Source organism: Sturnus vulgaris, chromosome 28 (assembly GCF_052056855.1).
Source record: "Sturnus vulgaris isolate bStuVul1 chromosome 28, bStuVul1.hap1, whole genome shotgun sequence".
Lineage (NCBI taxonomy): Eukaryota > Metazoa > Chordata > Aves > Passeriformes > Sturnidae > Sturnus > Sturnus vulgaris.
The window spans coordinates 1,053,579-1,067,624 of record NC_142270.1 but is presented as its reverse complement, the minus strand read 5'-3'; the positions used below and the strand labels follow the sequence as shown (position 1 = coordinate 1,067,624).

Below are 14,046 nucleotides of genomic sequence, written 5' to 3'. Positions count from 1 at the left end.
TTGTCATGACACTCATACCACTCCCTCCCAGGAAAAGCGCTGCCGTTATCCTGAGCGGAAATGTTATTTTTCTTAATATATGGAAATAAAATACTGCAATATTCATGTACAAACCAAGTTGTCATATTTCAAGTCAGTATTAAAAGGCAAAAGCAAATTTGGGGTTGAAAAGGTTGAGCTTTCTGAGCGAGGTACATGGTGAAGTCCCTCCAATATGACAACGTTAATCAGTCATAGCTGTCAGCTACGAAACCTAAATTTCTATACGCATAATTTGCAAGTATTTGCTTTAGAAAATGTGTTTCAACATGTCAGCAAGAACCCTTAATTTAACCTAAAAAAAATACAAGAGAATATCAATTACAAAAATCCCAAGTTACTTTGTATACACTGATACCATCTCTGATATGACAAAATGAGATTTCTACCATGAATAGTTGCCCTTCCCTCTCAAAATTGGTTGAAACTTCTCATGGCCTCTTCACTCACCTCTCAGCTGCTGCCTTCCCTGGGAGCTTGGAGTTTGGCTGTTGGAAAGGCAGGGAAGGACTGAGAGGAAAATCCAGCATTGCATTGCCAGTCAGGTTACACCTGCACATCCCCAGCACACACAGCTCGTGTTTAAAGCTCCCCAAACTACAGCTTCATCCTCTACCACCACGGGCACCCAGCTTCCTGGAATTTCACAGCAGCCACTTGGGAACGTGCCCAGAAGGGACCAGGAAAAGAAGGGACCAGGAAAATAGGAAGGTGGGAGAAGGATTTAAGGTTGAAAATTCCCTCCTGTACCTGCACAAACCCAGGGTGAACTCAGGGATTTCGCCCCCCAAAGAAAAGCAATGCTCTCCTTCCCCTGGGAGGGCTCCAGGAGCCCCAGGAAGGGACAGGGGAGCTCCTCATCCCACAGCTCCTGTGCCCACCTCAGCCCATCCTTCCTGCACTTCCAGGTGTCCTTCCCAGCCTGGGGCTCACCTTTCACCATTCGCCCTGGGAAAAGGTGGGGATTTGTCCCACTGACCCACTGGGATGCAAAGTGACAAGTGACCCTAATTGCAGCTGCTTCCCAGGGCCAGGGGGAACGGGCACAAACCAAAAATTATATCCAACAGAAAATTGGACTGCACCTGCTGGAGGAGTGCTGTGGGGAAGGAGGGGTGTTCTGCTCCAGGGAGGAGAGAGAACTATCCTGGATTTGCTGCCCTGGGACTCTGAGTGTCTTGGGAATCTCCACTGAAAACTCACTGTGATTTCCCTCAACAGGGCAACAGAGACAAACTCTGCTCTCATCCCCTCCTCTCTGGAGTTAGCTGGAAATGAAAATCTTTTTCCTCCCTCTCCCCACTTTCACAGGATAACCAACTTTGGCATTTGACATCACCACAACCCCTCAGGTTGTGACCTGTGTTTTCCTTTTGTGTGGGTATTTTTACCCCCCCACATCTGCCACACATCTTTGGTTGCACAGAAAGCTGGGGAATTTGGAAGCTTTGTGCCACTGAGCAGAGGCCCCCGCACCCAAACTGTGTCCAACACCTCACTACCTGCAGAGGAAAGACTGAAAAATGAGCAAAAATGACTTTTGTTTCACAGGCAAACCAACCTCGTCTACTACAAAACGACTCTTCCGACCAGTTCTCGAGTCCAACTGACACCAAGACTGCAAACTACTGAAAGTTCCCCGAAGGAAGCAGGAACAAAGGCATGCTTGGACATGGGAAAAGCGGGATAAAAAGTTTCTGGAAACAGCCATGGCATGCTGAGAACGATCTCCACGGAATCATTCCCACTCTACACTACTCAGTACTGATCCATCAAGCTCTGTCCTTGCCCTCCCCACCCCAACCCGTCCATGCTTCAATAACCCAGAACAAATTCCCCTGGGAGCAGACTTAGAGAAAACAGAGTTCCTGTGCTCCTGTCCAGTAGTCAAACTTGGATAAATAGATCAGGGGGTTACAGGATCTACTGTTATGGTTTTCCAGGAATACAAAACGCAAGCACCGTAGAGCATTACTGGCCTTGAAATTACATTACACAACATTTCCCTGATGATCTCCACAGCTGAAAATGCTTTTGGGGCCACAGTGAAGTCTAAAACTAACTTGCAATAGTAAGAACATTAAACAGGAATAAAACTGTTAATCATGAATGCATGATGAGCATGAACACCCACATAACAGCAGAGCTGAGACTATTCCAGGAACAAAAAAAGAGATCTGAGTGGTGCCCTGATTGGACCCAATACCCGTGAACCCATCCGGTGGGTGAGGCTGGCAGGTGCAGTGTCTCTGCTGTCCCAAACCCCCCTTCCCAGCAGCAAACAGCCTCTGGAGAAGCCTCACAAGAGGGGAAGAGCGAGCCTTGTGCAGCATCAGCAAAAAAAAAAAAAAAAAACAACAAACCAAAAAACCAAACCCTGCTCAAACCCAAGCCAGGAGTGCCGGCAGCATTCGGAGCACGTGGCTTTCCCTGCAGGGAACAACTGTTAATTGCTTGGAGCTGCTCAGCTAATTAGCATTTCTGGCCAGGAAACATCCTGCTGGACAGGCACCGAACTGAAACGCTGCCTCCAGGTCCTGTCTGAGTTCAGGTTTCCCATCCCAGCCTCGGAAGGAAATCCCCAGGTGGGGAAAGCAAACGTTCAAAAATGAGAAATGCTGTGAATAAAATAAAGTGGCTGCTGCAGCACTGAGCCAGCCAAGCCAGCCACGGTTTTCAAGGGCAAAGTTATTCCAGAAACTTCCTGTCTGAGCACTGGATGTGCCACTGAAATCACAGATCATTCAGAGCTCAACTCTCATGATTTGCCAGCATCAGCTGAGCCCGGTTTCCAGGCACTGAGAACATGGAATGTGCAAATCACTGAGTGGCAGAACAGCATCTATGGGACTTGACATGAGCAGAAGGAAGTATTTTTCCTTTTCTCTCTTTTCCCTCTCCTCCTTCTCCAAGGTTTGGTTTTTTCGACATAACCAACACTGAGGGCTTCAATAAAATCACCATAAAAACAAATGGTTTGCAGCAGCACCTCCACATCTCCACCTAAACCCATTTCAAACCAACAGACTTAGGTGCACAGCTCTCTACAACTTCCCAAAATCAGCAGGATTTGCCACAGAGACACTAGACCTGGCTCCCACCACCCACAACAGGAAAAGCTTTTTTTTTTACTTTTCTTTTTTTTTTTTAAATCCGTCTCAGCTCTGGTTCCAGAATTTAAATGCAGATATACAAAACATAGATTTTAATGCTTCTTAATCAGCAAGAAACTGCAAATACATCTTTGACTACAACTAGATAATATAATTTCAGCTAAGGCTATACTGTAGCTTCTGAGTCTTCATCTGAACTCCTGCAGTTACTGCTTTTCCTGAAGCCTTTCCACGTGTATCCCATGAAGGTGGGGCTGATGGGCAAGAAGCTGAAACATCTATATTTTTTAATGAAGTTCATGCCAAAAGGCAGATCATATGTTTCCATGCCATCCAGGGATTTGCTTCCTTTACCAACCCCTTTCTTCCATTTCCGTATTCCCCTTTCTTCAGGGCTTCCTAGAAATCAAAAGAAAAGAATATATATACATACATATATATACATATATATATATGCATGGATATCTTTATGTGAATACACAGGCCTAAAGCAGAGCCTGAAAGTAAACATCAAGGCTTAGCCACCAAGTTCAGCAAAGCTCTGGAAAGATCTCCCAGATTCCTCAAAAAGGGAAAAACACGTAACTCAGATTTTTTAACTGGAAGTCAAGGCAAATTTTTCCTCTTGAATGGAAGCAGGTTTAGATCTCAAAGTCAGTTTTACTCTGTCTCCTGGAGACTGGTTTGGATTTTATCAGCTCTCTTAGGGGTTTAATTTTAACCTAGGAAGGATTCCAGGCGTTCAGGTGGAGGGAGGGCAGGTGTCAGGACTCTGCTGCTGGAAACAGGCAGCCCCAAAAGTCGGGATGTCCTGCTCGTGCTGTGGCCCAGGGAACGCTGCAGGCAGGGCAGGGCAAGGACAGGCAGGGCAGGGCACAGGCAGGGCAGGCACAGGCAGGGCTGGGACAGGCAGGGCAGGGCAAGGACAGGCAGGGCAGGGCAAGGACAGGCAGGGCAGGGCAAGGACAGGCAGGGCAGGGCAAGGACAGGCAGGGCAGGGCAAGGACAGGCAGGGCAGGGCAAGGACAGGCAGGGCAGGGCACAGGCAGGGCGGGCACAGGCAGGGCGGGCACAGGCAGGGCGGGCACAGGCAGGGCAGGCACAGGCAGGGCTGGGACAGGCAGGGCAGGGACAGGCAGGGCAGGGCACAGGCAGGGCTGGGACAGGCAGGGCAGGGCACAGGCAGGGCTGGGACAGGCAGGGCAGGGCTCACCTGGGATGGTGTTATCCAGGATGAAGGCGACGCAGCCCCCGACGAACATGGCTGTGGTGAGCAGGACGTTCAACACCTGATCGATGCCTGCTATTCCTGCAGCAACAGGGAAAACTGTCTGGGCTTTTGATCATCCACATCCTGCTGATCTACACCCAGGCCAAGCAGGAGCACTGCTGCTGAGCTCAGTGAGGGATTTGCTCCAAAAGGGCTCTGGAAGCCACTTGGGGTTGGTGCAGAAGAAACTCGCCCCAGTGCACCACCAGGGACATTGTTCCCCAAAATGCAACCTCAGGAACTCTCAGCTGCTCACAAAAATGTCACAAAACACCATTTTAGTTCCTACTGCAGACACAACTAATCTGAACTAAGCAGAAAAACGTGAAATGGAAAAAGAAACGTTCAGATTGCGAAATCATGGGGACTGATAGAATTCTTTTAATAAATCTTTTAAAGGGGCAAGAATTCACAGCCCCAGTTATGGAAGAACACTGCATTAACCACATAAAGCTTGAAGGATCTACTTTTCTAACCACTCACAGCAGGACAGATAAGCCCTTAAATCCTGGTCTGAAGGCATAGTGGAAAGAAAAGTCAGTTAATATTTTGTTTAAAAAAACCCCAAACAAACCCAAGGCAGTGAAATATTTCCTTTGAGTCCATCTCTGGTAACATACACTGACATGACCACTGCTGAGGGGAGCATTAACACAGAAAACCTTCCCAGTGAACTCCTCAAAGCTACAGTTTCATTAACAGCCTGCAAAGGAATTCACTAAAATGAAGATTTTATAATTTGAGTGACAAAAAGTTGCAACCCCTAAACAATTTCCCACCTTCCAAACTCTGCCTTGGTGTTTCCCCTTAATCTTTTAACATCATTTACAGCCCACATTCAACCTTTGTTTTTCTCTGGTTAACTGCCTCCTTCCATTGCTCTACAATGCACCCAGAAAAAGCAGGAAAGCTTCAGCTGTGTCCCACTGGAACATTCCCTGCAGGTCTCAACCTCCTAATGAATTCTCCTCTGAACACACACAGCTTGTCTGCACCTAAAGCCTTCACTGTCTGCATAGTTTGGGTTTTTCTCCACAATTTGGGTTTCCTCTCACTGACCCTCTGCATTACTCTGCACCTGGATGGACTGTCCATGTGAGCACAAGGCACAGATGCTGCTGTGAAGGAGCAGGAGGACATACCAGTGACCAGGGGGTTCTGCTTGAGATAGCTCGGGAGGACGAGCCCAAAGAAAATGGAAAACCCGAGCACGAAGAGATTCCGAGAAGAATTCAGATCGATGAACTGGAGGTTTGACAGACCCACGGCCGTGATCATCCCTAAACACAAAAAACCCAGCTTTCAGAGAAGTCTTTTTCTTCAAAAAACCAGCACAGCAAAATGCTCAGAAGCAGCAAAGAGGAGCACAAAGCCCCCTTACCAAAGAGGGTGCAGAAGAGAGCCCCCAGCACGGGGTCGGGCAGCGAGGCGAACAGGGCGCTGAACTTGCCCACCATGCCCAGCAGCAGCATGAAGGCTGCTCCGTACTGGATCACCCTGCGGCTCCCAACCTGCAGAGAAAACAGCACAGGACACTAGGTGAGCTCTGCTCTGAGCCCAGCCCCACACCTGCTCTTCTGTTTGGTTGCTCAGTTTTTATTTGAGCTCCTTCCCAGCTCCCGTGGGTTTTGTTTTGGTGCTGGAGGGCTCAGCTGAGCTCGGCTGCCCCAGGCCAGCCCTGAAACCATCTGGAACTGCCACAATCACCAGGAAATTGGTGCAACCCAGCCACGAGAGAGAAAGCAAAATGGACAAACCCCACTGAGGAGAGATGGCAAATGGAAAAAAGAAAATAAATTCCGTGTGCTGCTGCCCTTGGACTCAGGAATAGACTGAACAGTTACCAGGTGCGGTGGTTTGTAACAACACCAGGTCACGGGAAGGAGGTGCAGGATTTTTAGACTTAAATTAGCAGCTGGTTTTGTGACATCTCCAGAGACCAGGGCTGAATGCAAACCAGGGCTGTGCTAACACTGAAACTAAGGGCCTGCACTTCCTTCCCAGTTTTATTTTAAGCATTTGAAATTCAAGCAGCTAGTGGTTCTCTGTGGTGCAGGGGTGGTGGATAAACCTGAGCAGTTGGTATTTTAACACTCTTCTGCTGCCATAAGACATGCCCCAGGGACAATAAAAACTCCTTTACATTAAGATGGTTCCTAGAAAAGCCCTTTGCAGGTCCCCTGGCACAGAGCATCAGGCTTCAAAAAGGAAATATTCATTTGTTCATCATGTGTGACTGAGCTAAATCAGTGAAATGAGAAACAACAGATCCAACAGGCCTGAGGAGATGCAAAGTCCTTCCTTCCCTCACATTCTTCACTGCTGAGCTCCAGGTGAGCTTCTTTCCCTGCTAACAGAAGCTACACCATGAACTGGAATTACTACAGAATTTAGCTGGAATTTTTCTCTACTCTTTATAAAGACATTAATTTCTTCAGGGCCACTCAGATCCTGCCCTGCAATTCTCTCCCTGCCAGAACAGGCAAATTTTTTGTAAACCTTCATGACAGCGACATGTGTTTATGCAAACAAATTAAGCTCCTCTGGAAACCTACTAAAAACATCCCAGGCAGCATTTAGCTCAGGCTCTGTATTTATTCCCAGCACACACACTCACAGTGATTATTTTGGAGTGCATCAAATGGTAGGTACCTGGTGCCTCCATTTCAGCATCACCACTATGGCAAGAGCTGCTTTAGCCCCAGCTAATCAGAGTTAATTGATCTTCCTCTCATCAAGTAAAATACACACTAGCTCAAAGACTCTGCAGCACCTCCAGATGCATTTAAATTCTAAGTGCAATTATACACCAATTTCAAGGGAGGGAAATGCCCTGGGATCAGCAGCACTGAAGATTTCCCCTTCCAAATCAACAGCAGAGCACCTCTGTGCCAGAATTCTATCTGAAGCTGAAAAACTGTTGGGTTTTGGGGAATGAATGTGTAGGTAGGAGAACAAGAACAAAGCCTGTTGCAGAACCACCCAGCTGTGCCACTCTGGGCCGCTCCACTCCCTGCCACAGCTGCCACTCCAACTTTCCACTGCTCCAGCATGAAATGCACACTCATTTCTGCAGGCTGCTCATTAAAAAAAAAAAAAAAAAAGTGCTATTAATTCATTTCAACCCCCATGAAGTAACAATAGAAAGGGAGTAGAACAGAAGAAATCTTTCTTTAAGGATCTTTTCCTGACCAAAACCTCTCCTAGGAGATTTCCCTCAGCAGCTGGCTGGTGACTGGTACAGACAGCAGATGGTGCTGTTAGTGTTGAATTGCACCCTGAACCCAGCAGAATCTCCCTTTGTGCAGAAGGAATGGCTGAGGACAAATCTATCATTTATATGGGAGATCAGGCCAGGGGGATTAGTTACAGACATTTTCTATCTCTGCACAAAGGATTTATGGTCCCCACGTTAAACACCCAACAAGATGTTATTACATCATAAACAAAAAATAACATAAATTACGTTTTTTACAACATAAATCACTCTTATGCTAGGTCACACAATGCTGCTGCTATTTCTTACCAAGGTTAAATTAACAATATCAGGCAGATCTCTGCAGCCCAAGGCCTTCCAGCTCCTCCAGGCACAGATCCAGCCCCACACGTGAGCAAAGGAATTCCTCAAGCACTCACACATTTTGTTGAGCAATGTCAGGAGAAATACCAAACCCCTAAATCTTGAACCCAAACAACATTCAGGGTACATTTAACTCTGACATGACCCTGACTGCAGCCCCTGTGCCACTGCAATGTCCCAGTACAGACACAGACAAAGCCCAAGCACTTCACATTGCATCTTACTGTGTTTGAGGCATTAAAAGTCACTTCCGACTGATGCTTTCAAAGCCAAGACATCCAAAAAGCATCAATTTCTACAGAGTTTACAGTGTTTATGCCTCAACTCAAACCCCCAAGAGCCCTGGAATGCTGCCTGGGTTGTCCAAGAGACACTTTATGCAGCAGCATCTGCTTTATGTGGATTCTAACTGCCTTTTAGTCTGAGTAAAAAGATTTTTGAGGTCCTGATGTACAATAATGCATTTCTCTCAGACGAGAGCTGGTACAGACAGTCAGGTACACTCAGAATGATCTGGGAAGTTTGTCTGCACAGGAATGGAGCAGAATGGTCTCCTGGAAGAGGATTATAAACAGAAAGAACACTCGAGCCCCTCACCTTTGTGATGCCCAGGACCCCAATGTTGGGGCTGGAAGAGGTGGATCCATTCCCTGTCCCAAACACTCCATCCAGAACACAGGAGAGACCCTCGATGAAAATCCCCCTGGAAATCCCAAACAGAACACAGGAGTCATTGTTGGTGCAGTGATTATATTGGAGTGCATAATTCGGATTCACTGGGATTCACTGGGAGGGTGTTTCATGGCTGAATGCCACAGGGGCATCTGTTCCATCATGGAATTATTGCAATTCATGTTTCAAGCTCCAACACACCTGGAAAACACATTGGAGTTCTGTTTCCTAAGTCTTAGATCCCCACATTCTTAAACGGAGGAAATTATATAAAAAATTCAATTAAAACTTTCTTAACTGCATTCTAGGTGATTTTAACAACCCCAATCCCAGAACCAGCTTAGAGTTCTATCCCTATGGAAATTGTGCTATTAACTTCCACAGACTGCAGCAGGAATAGGACTGGGATCCAGATGCTCCATCTGTAACAGAACAATCCAAGATGATAATTCCATCCTGGATTTCACATCCATGGCCCTTGCGTTTGACCAAACTGCAACATTTCATCTCAGAGCACGTTCCTGTCCCAAGAGGGAAAAAACCTAAAAACCCCAACATCCTGAGCCTGAAGGATTTCTGGTTTGGACAAACCTGTTGATGGCATGGATGGGAGGAGGAGGAGCACAGGACAGCCTGGCACAGGCGTAGTAATCCCCGATGGACTCGATGATGCTGGCGACGACGGCGCTCAGCATCCCGATCACCCCCGCGGCCGAGATGGTCGGCAGCCCCCACTGGACTGTGAAGAGAAGAAAAGTGAAACCTCTCCTGCCCCAGGAACAGCCTGGCTAACAAACAAATCTGACAGAACTGTGCAATGGTTTGGGTTTTAGGATCTTTTTAGGGTCATCGAGTGCAGCCGTTCCCCCAGCACTGCCCAGGCCACCACTGCCCCTGTCCCCAAGTGCCACATCCTCCACACTGCTGCTAAATCCCCCCAGGGGTGGGGATTCCACCCTGATCCAGGGCTGAGCAGCCCTTCTGGGGAAGAAATATTCCCCAATATCCAACCCGAGCCTCCCCTGAGGCCGTTCCCTCTCCTCCTGTCCTGTTCCCTGTGATAAAATCCCAAATCCCACCTGGCTGTCCCCTCTTGTCAGGGAGTTGTGCAGAGCCACAAGGTCCCCCCTGAACCTCCTGTTCTCCAGGCTGAGCCCCTTTCCCAGCTCCCTCAGCCCCTCCTGGGGCTCCAGTCCCTTCCCTGGACACGCTGCAGCCCCTCCATGTCCTTGTCCTGAGGGGCCAGAACTGACTCTGGGACTCAGGTGGGGCCTCCCCAGTGCCCAGCACAACCCTGGGCACTGTTTATTTATCTTTGATGGAAACAACAAACTCCCTTCACTCTAACACAATCTGGCAAGTTCAAGGAGATGAAAGGAGCAAAGGAAAAACCGCCAAACCAACTGCTTTGATCACACTTGGAAAAATCCCAGAGAATCATAAAACCCCACTAAAAAAATTCCTCCTGTTCAGGAATCAGGAATTTGAGCTACAGCATGTGAGAAAACAATTTTAGCCAGTGAGGCAAATGCCACTTAATTATTATTGCTCCAAAAACTCACTTTGGTCACAAGTTTAGTCTACCAAAGAGGATGGCAACAACAGCTCTAATCACTGCACAAACACCTCCCAGCTCCAAATTTTTGTAGTAGAGAAAACAAGATTAATTTAAGCCTGCAGAAAAGCCTGGCAGGTTTTCCACAGCAATTGCCTTGATGCTTTTATCTCTTTGAAATAGATGAGCCTCCTGCAACAAAGGGATCTTCAGTCACACACGAGTGAATGAACCTCACAAATATGAAAGGGCTGATCAGGGTGGGGAAGTTTTCCTCCTCTTCTTTCCCAAAAGCTTCTATTCTTCATCTGCTGCTTAGAAGTGGTTTCTTTTAAGAACTAAAGCATCAGGAAAACCACAATGAAGCTACCTCATCACAGCCTGGTGGCATAGCTGGTAATTCCTATAATTCTATTCTAAAAGAACATTATTCCCTAATTACCTCATTAATTTCTGAAGGATGAACCAGTTGTGCAATCTCATCCCGTAAACCCAGCTTTTACCAGCTTTAAACTTACAGGTGGCCAACATAAAGATGCATCCAAAGGATTGTGTAAAGTGTTTGGTGCTCTCCTGTAAATAATTTCATTGCCCTCTGATAAGAAGGGCCTGGCATTCTCTGACTTGCCAGTTCCAGCACTGCCTTGGCAAGTCAGGGCATTTTTGTGCCAGTAACAGTTGTGCTCGCTCAGGAATGGGTGTGTTTGGAGCAGGGAAGTGCAGCAAGCTGGGGGCAACTCCCCACAAAAGTGGTTCTTTACACAAGGAGAGTCAGTAGAGCTGTAAAAACCTGTCCCTGGCATTGTATAACATTAACAGCATTGCCAAGGACAGATAGATCAGCCAGTCCTTGGATTTCCACGTTATAGATACAATCACTTGTCATCAGAAGAGTCACCCACATAAATCCTGCAAACTGCAGTTCCAGAACCTCAGCCTTCATTGGGTGAGACCTTAGGGTAGCAACTAAAGAGGAAAACAAGGAAAAACCATCATTCCCACGCATCAGGTAATGAGAGTGGTGGAGTGTGGTAATGAGTGTGTTAGAACTGTGCACTGGCCTGGACTGGGAGAGCCCCACCCCTGCCACGAGCACGGACCCCTTGCACTGTCCCAGGCCGCTCCGAGCCCTGTCCAGCCTGCCTGGGACACTCGCAGGGGTGCATCGCCCACCACCCAAGGGTGCGGCAGTGAGAGAGAGCCAGCAGAGCTGCAGGAACACGAGGCAGGACAGGGCTGGGCTCCCGGGGAGCAGGCACACTTACAGGGGTAGGGCACCTTGAACCAGGGGGCCACCAGCAGCACGCCCCGGCGCGCGTCCGTGCGCGCGTAGAAGCCGTACTTGGAGCTGTCCGGGGGGAACACGTCTGTCACCGTGAAGATGAAGCACAGCAGCCACGACACCAGGATGGCCAGGATGATCTGGGGGACAGGAGCAGAGAAGTTGAAAAAGGAACTCTCAGTGCCCATTTGGGATGTGCTGCAGGGCTGTGAGTCTGAGTGCCATCCCAAATCCCTCGGCAGAGCTGCACAGCACAGCCCCACTGCTGCCCCCGACCAGGAAAGTGCTCTCAAAATCCTGGCAACCACAGCAAGCCCCTTCTCTCCTTAAGTCTCCAAATGGGCACTTGAACAAACTGGGGAATTAGTCTCAGTTTTACCAGAGGAATAAAGAGCAGCCTTTCACCAGGGCAGGGGAGTTTAGGTAGAAGGAGATGGTCAGGATCTGCTATCGGCAGCTCTGAGGGCTCACTCTGGGCTCTCTGGGCACACAAACATCCCCTCCCCTCTGCCCTTCCCTACCCTCCTGGGCCTCCACCACTGCAGCAGCTCCTCAGCAGAGGGAGACACCAGAGTGGCCACAAAATCAGAGTATTTCCTGTAGCCAACGAGCTGCTATGTTTCCAATAAATCTATTTAAGCGTTTATCTCACCTTTGTGAGTATTCTATTGTTAAGAAAAATCAAAACCCCCCTGAAACAGAAACTTCCCCCCCCCCCCCCCCCCGAAGGAAGAACAAGTTCAACAACTTACAGGGAACATCTTGAAAAGCTGCAGCCTGTATGCTGTCCATCCTTTCTTGGATTTATAAATGGGCAAGGGAAATTTGACATTTCTGGCATACTGAGAAAACAACAATACTAGGAAAATAGTCCTGAGGAAAAAAGGAGGAGGAGGAGGATGGGACAAGAGAGAAATGTAATTAGCACCAACATATAATAAATTCTTCTCAGCACAAACTTCTTCAGACCCTTTGGACGCAGAACACAAATGCAGATTTTCAATTTAAGCAAAAGACAAGGCAGCAAAATGATTAAAATTATTATCCTTCAAATGCCAAAACAGAATTTGAATTCTGAAGTGCTGCGAAACTCAGCAGCTGCAAGCAGATAGAATGAATCAGGAACAGGCTCAGACTGAAGGGAGGTTTCCAGTTAAAATTCCTGTGCTGCCCCTTCTTTCCTCCCAAACTCCACCTGTGATCCAGGGTTGGATCCCAGCAACTGGGAAGAAACAGGAGAACTGGAGGCCTGTGTACAGTAATTTTTATATTTCAAAATTTGCATGAAACTCCAAAGCACTTGAAACATTTCTGTCTGGCAAATTTTTCTGTTCTTCAGAATCCATTTCTTCCATTAAGAATCTTTCACTGAATAGCTGCAAATGAAGCAGAATGCAGCCAAACCCCCAAGATTTGCTGCAAGTGCGGTTCATCAGTATTAGATATCTCAATTATTATACATTCCCCCCAGTGAAACTGCCAAGTTCCTCTAGACATTAAAAATTAATTTTTACAGCTACAATAAGCCCCCACAGCACTGAAAAATCAGAAGCCTGGGCACGTTGCTCAACTCTGAACAAGCCAAGCCAGCTCTGCTCTGAAAGGGCCTCCCAAAGACAGGAGCTGTCTGAAGCAGCAAAGCTCTGCTGAAATCTGAGATTATGTTTTTATCAGCTGACTTGAAAAATAAAAAGAGGATTTTCAGCCTCTCTCCCTCTTCTGCCCCACATCAGAAACAAACCAGTTTTCCTCTGCCTCAGTCTCCAGGAACAAGGAGGGGCATTTACAGCCCTCAGCACTCCAGGAGAAAAGCAAAAGGCATCTCTTTTCCATGCAGGAAACCCCAGAATCTCCCCCAAAATCCACCATGGGAAGATAGGCTCCACTCCCTCACACATCCTGATGACAGGAAGTTTTGGATTTTATTTAGTACAGAGTTGTAAAAAATCTAATATTCTATTATTGCAATGCATTTTCGATTGGCTGAAGGGCAGAGGGGCTGTGAAACAGCATCAAATCCTTGAATGCCCCAGGAAAATTTGGATAAACAGGCAAAGCCCAATTCAGGAATAATTCCCCTTTTTACAAATCACAATGCAAAGTGTCTCATGAATAAAGCAGCCATGGAACAAATTAGGTCAGGAAAGTGGGAAATGGAGAATCCTGTCCCCAGCTCTGCTACAGCTGATTCTGCAAGGCCAGGGAAAAATCCAGGACCTTGATCTCATCTCTCAGAGCTAGAGTCACTTTTGAGTGGCTCCCCACAGCTGTGGAGCTCTTTTCAACAATCCAGTGCCCATTTTTTGCATGGCAGAAGCCAGAAATACTTTATTGACTGGGTAATATTTGAATCCCGGTCCTGAATTGATTTATTTTTTTTCCATCTGCAAAAATGTCAACTTTAATTACACGTTTTCATGTCCAATTCAAAGATCTGCTTGATTCACTCAACGTTAGTCCCAACTTGCACAGAATTTGTTTTACAGGCAAATAAAACATTCCTTTGGATCAGCTGCTTAATAGAACAGAATCACC

The 14,046-nt window shown here is 47.3% G+C and overlaps 1 protein-coding gene across 2 annotated transcripts in view; it reads right to left on the bottom strand.

Moving 5' to 3' along the window:
• Window positions 1–3,221: 3,221 nt before the first annotated feature.
• SLC23A2 (solute carrier family 23 member 2) overlaps window positions 3,222–14,046 on the bottom strand; it is a 46,353-nt gene continuing 35,528 nt past the window's right edge. For both annotated transcript variants that reach the window (XM_014892104.2, XM_014892105.2), the window contains exons 9-16: window positions 12,264–12,384; window positions 11,495–11,651; window positions 9,266–9,413; window positions 8,600–8,705; window positions 5,804–5,933; window positions 5,565–5,702; window positions 4,366–4,461; window positions 3,222–3,551 (exon numbers count right to left, since the gene is read on the bottom strand). In XM_014892104.2, the coding sequence (XP_014747590.1) occupies window positions 3,319–3,551; window positions 4,366–4,461; window positions 5,565–5,702; window positions 5,804–5,933; window positions 8,600–8,705; window positions 9,266–9,413; window positions 11,495–11,651; window positions 12,264–12,384 (1,129 nt within the window). In that variant the 3' untranslated portion in view covers window positions 3,222–3,318. The remainder of the gene's footprint in view (window positions 3,552–4,365; window positions 4,462–5,564; window positions 5,703–5,803; window positions 5,934–8,599; window positions 8,706–9,265; window positions 9,414–11,494; window positions 11,652–12,263; window positions 12,385–14,046) is intronic.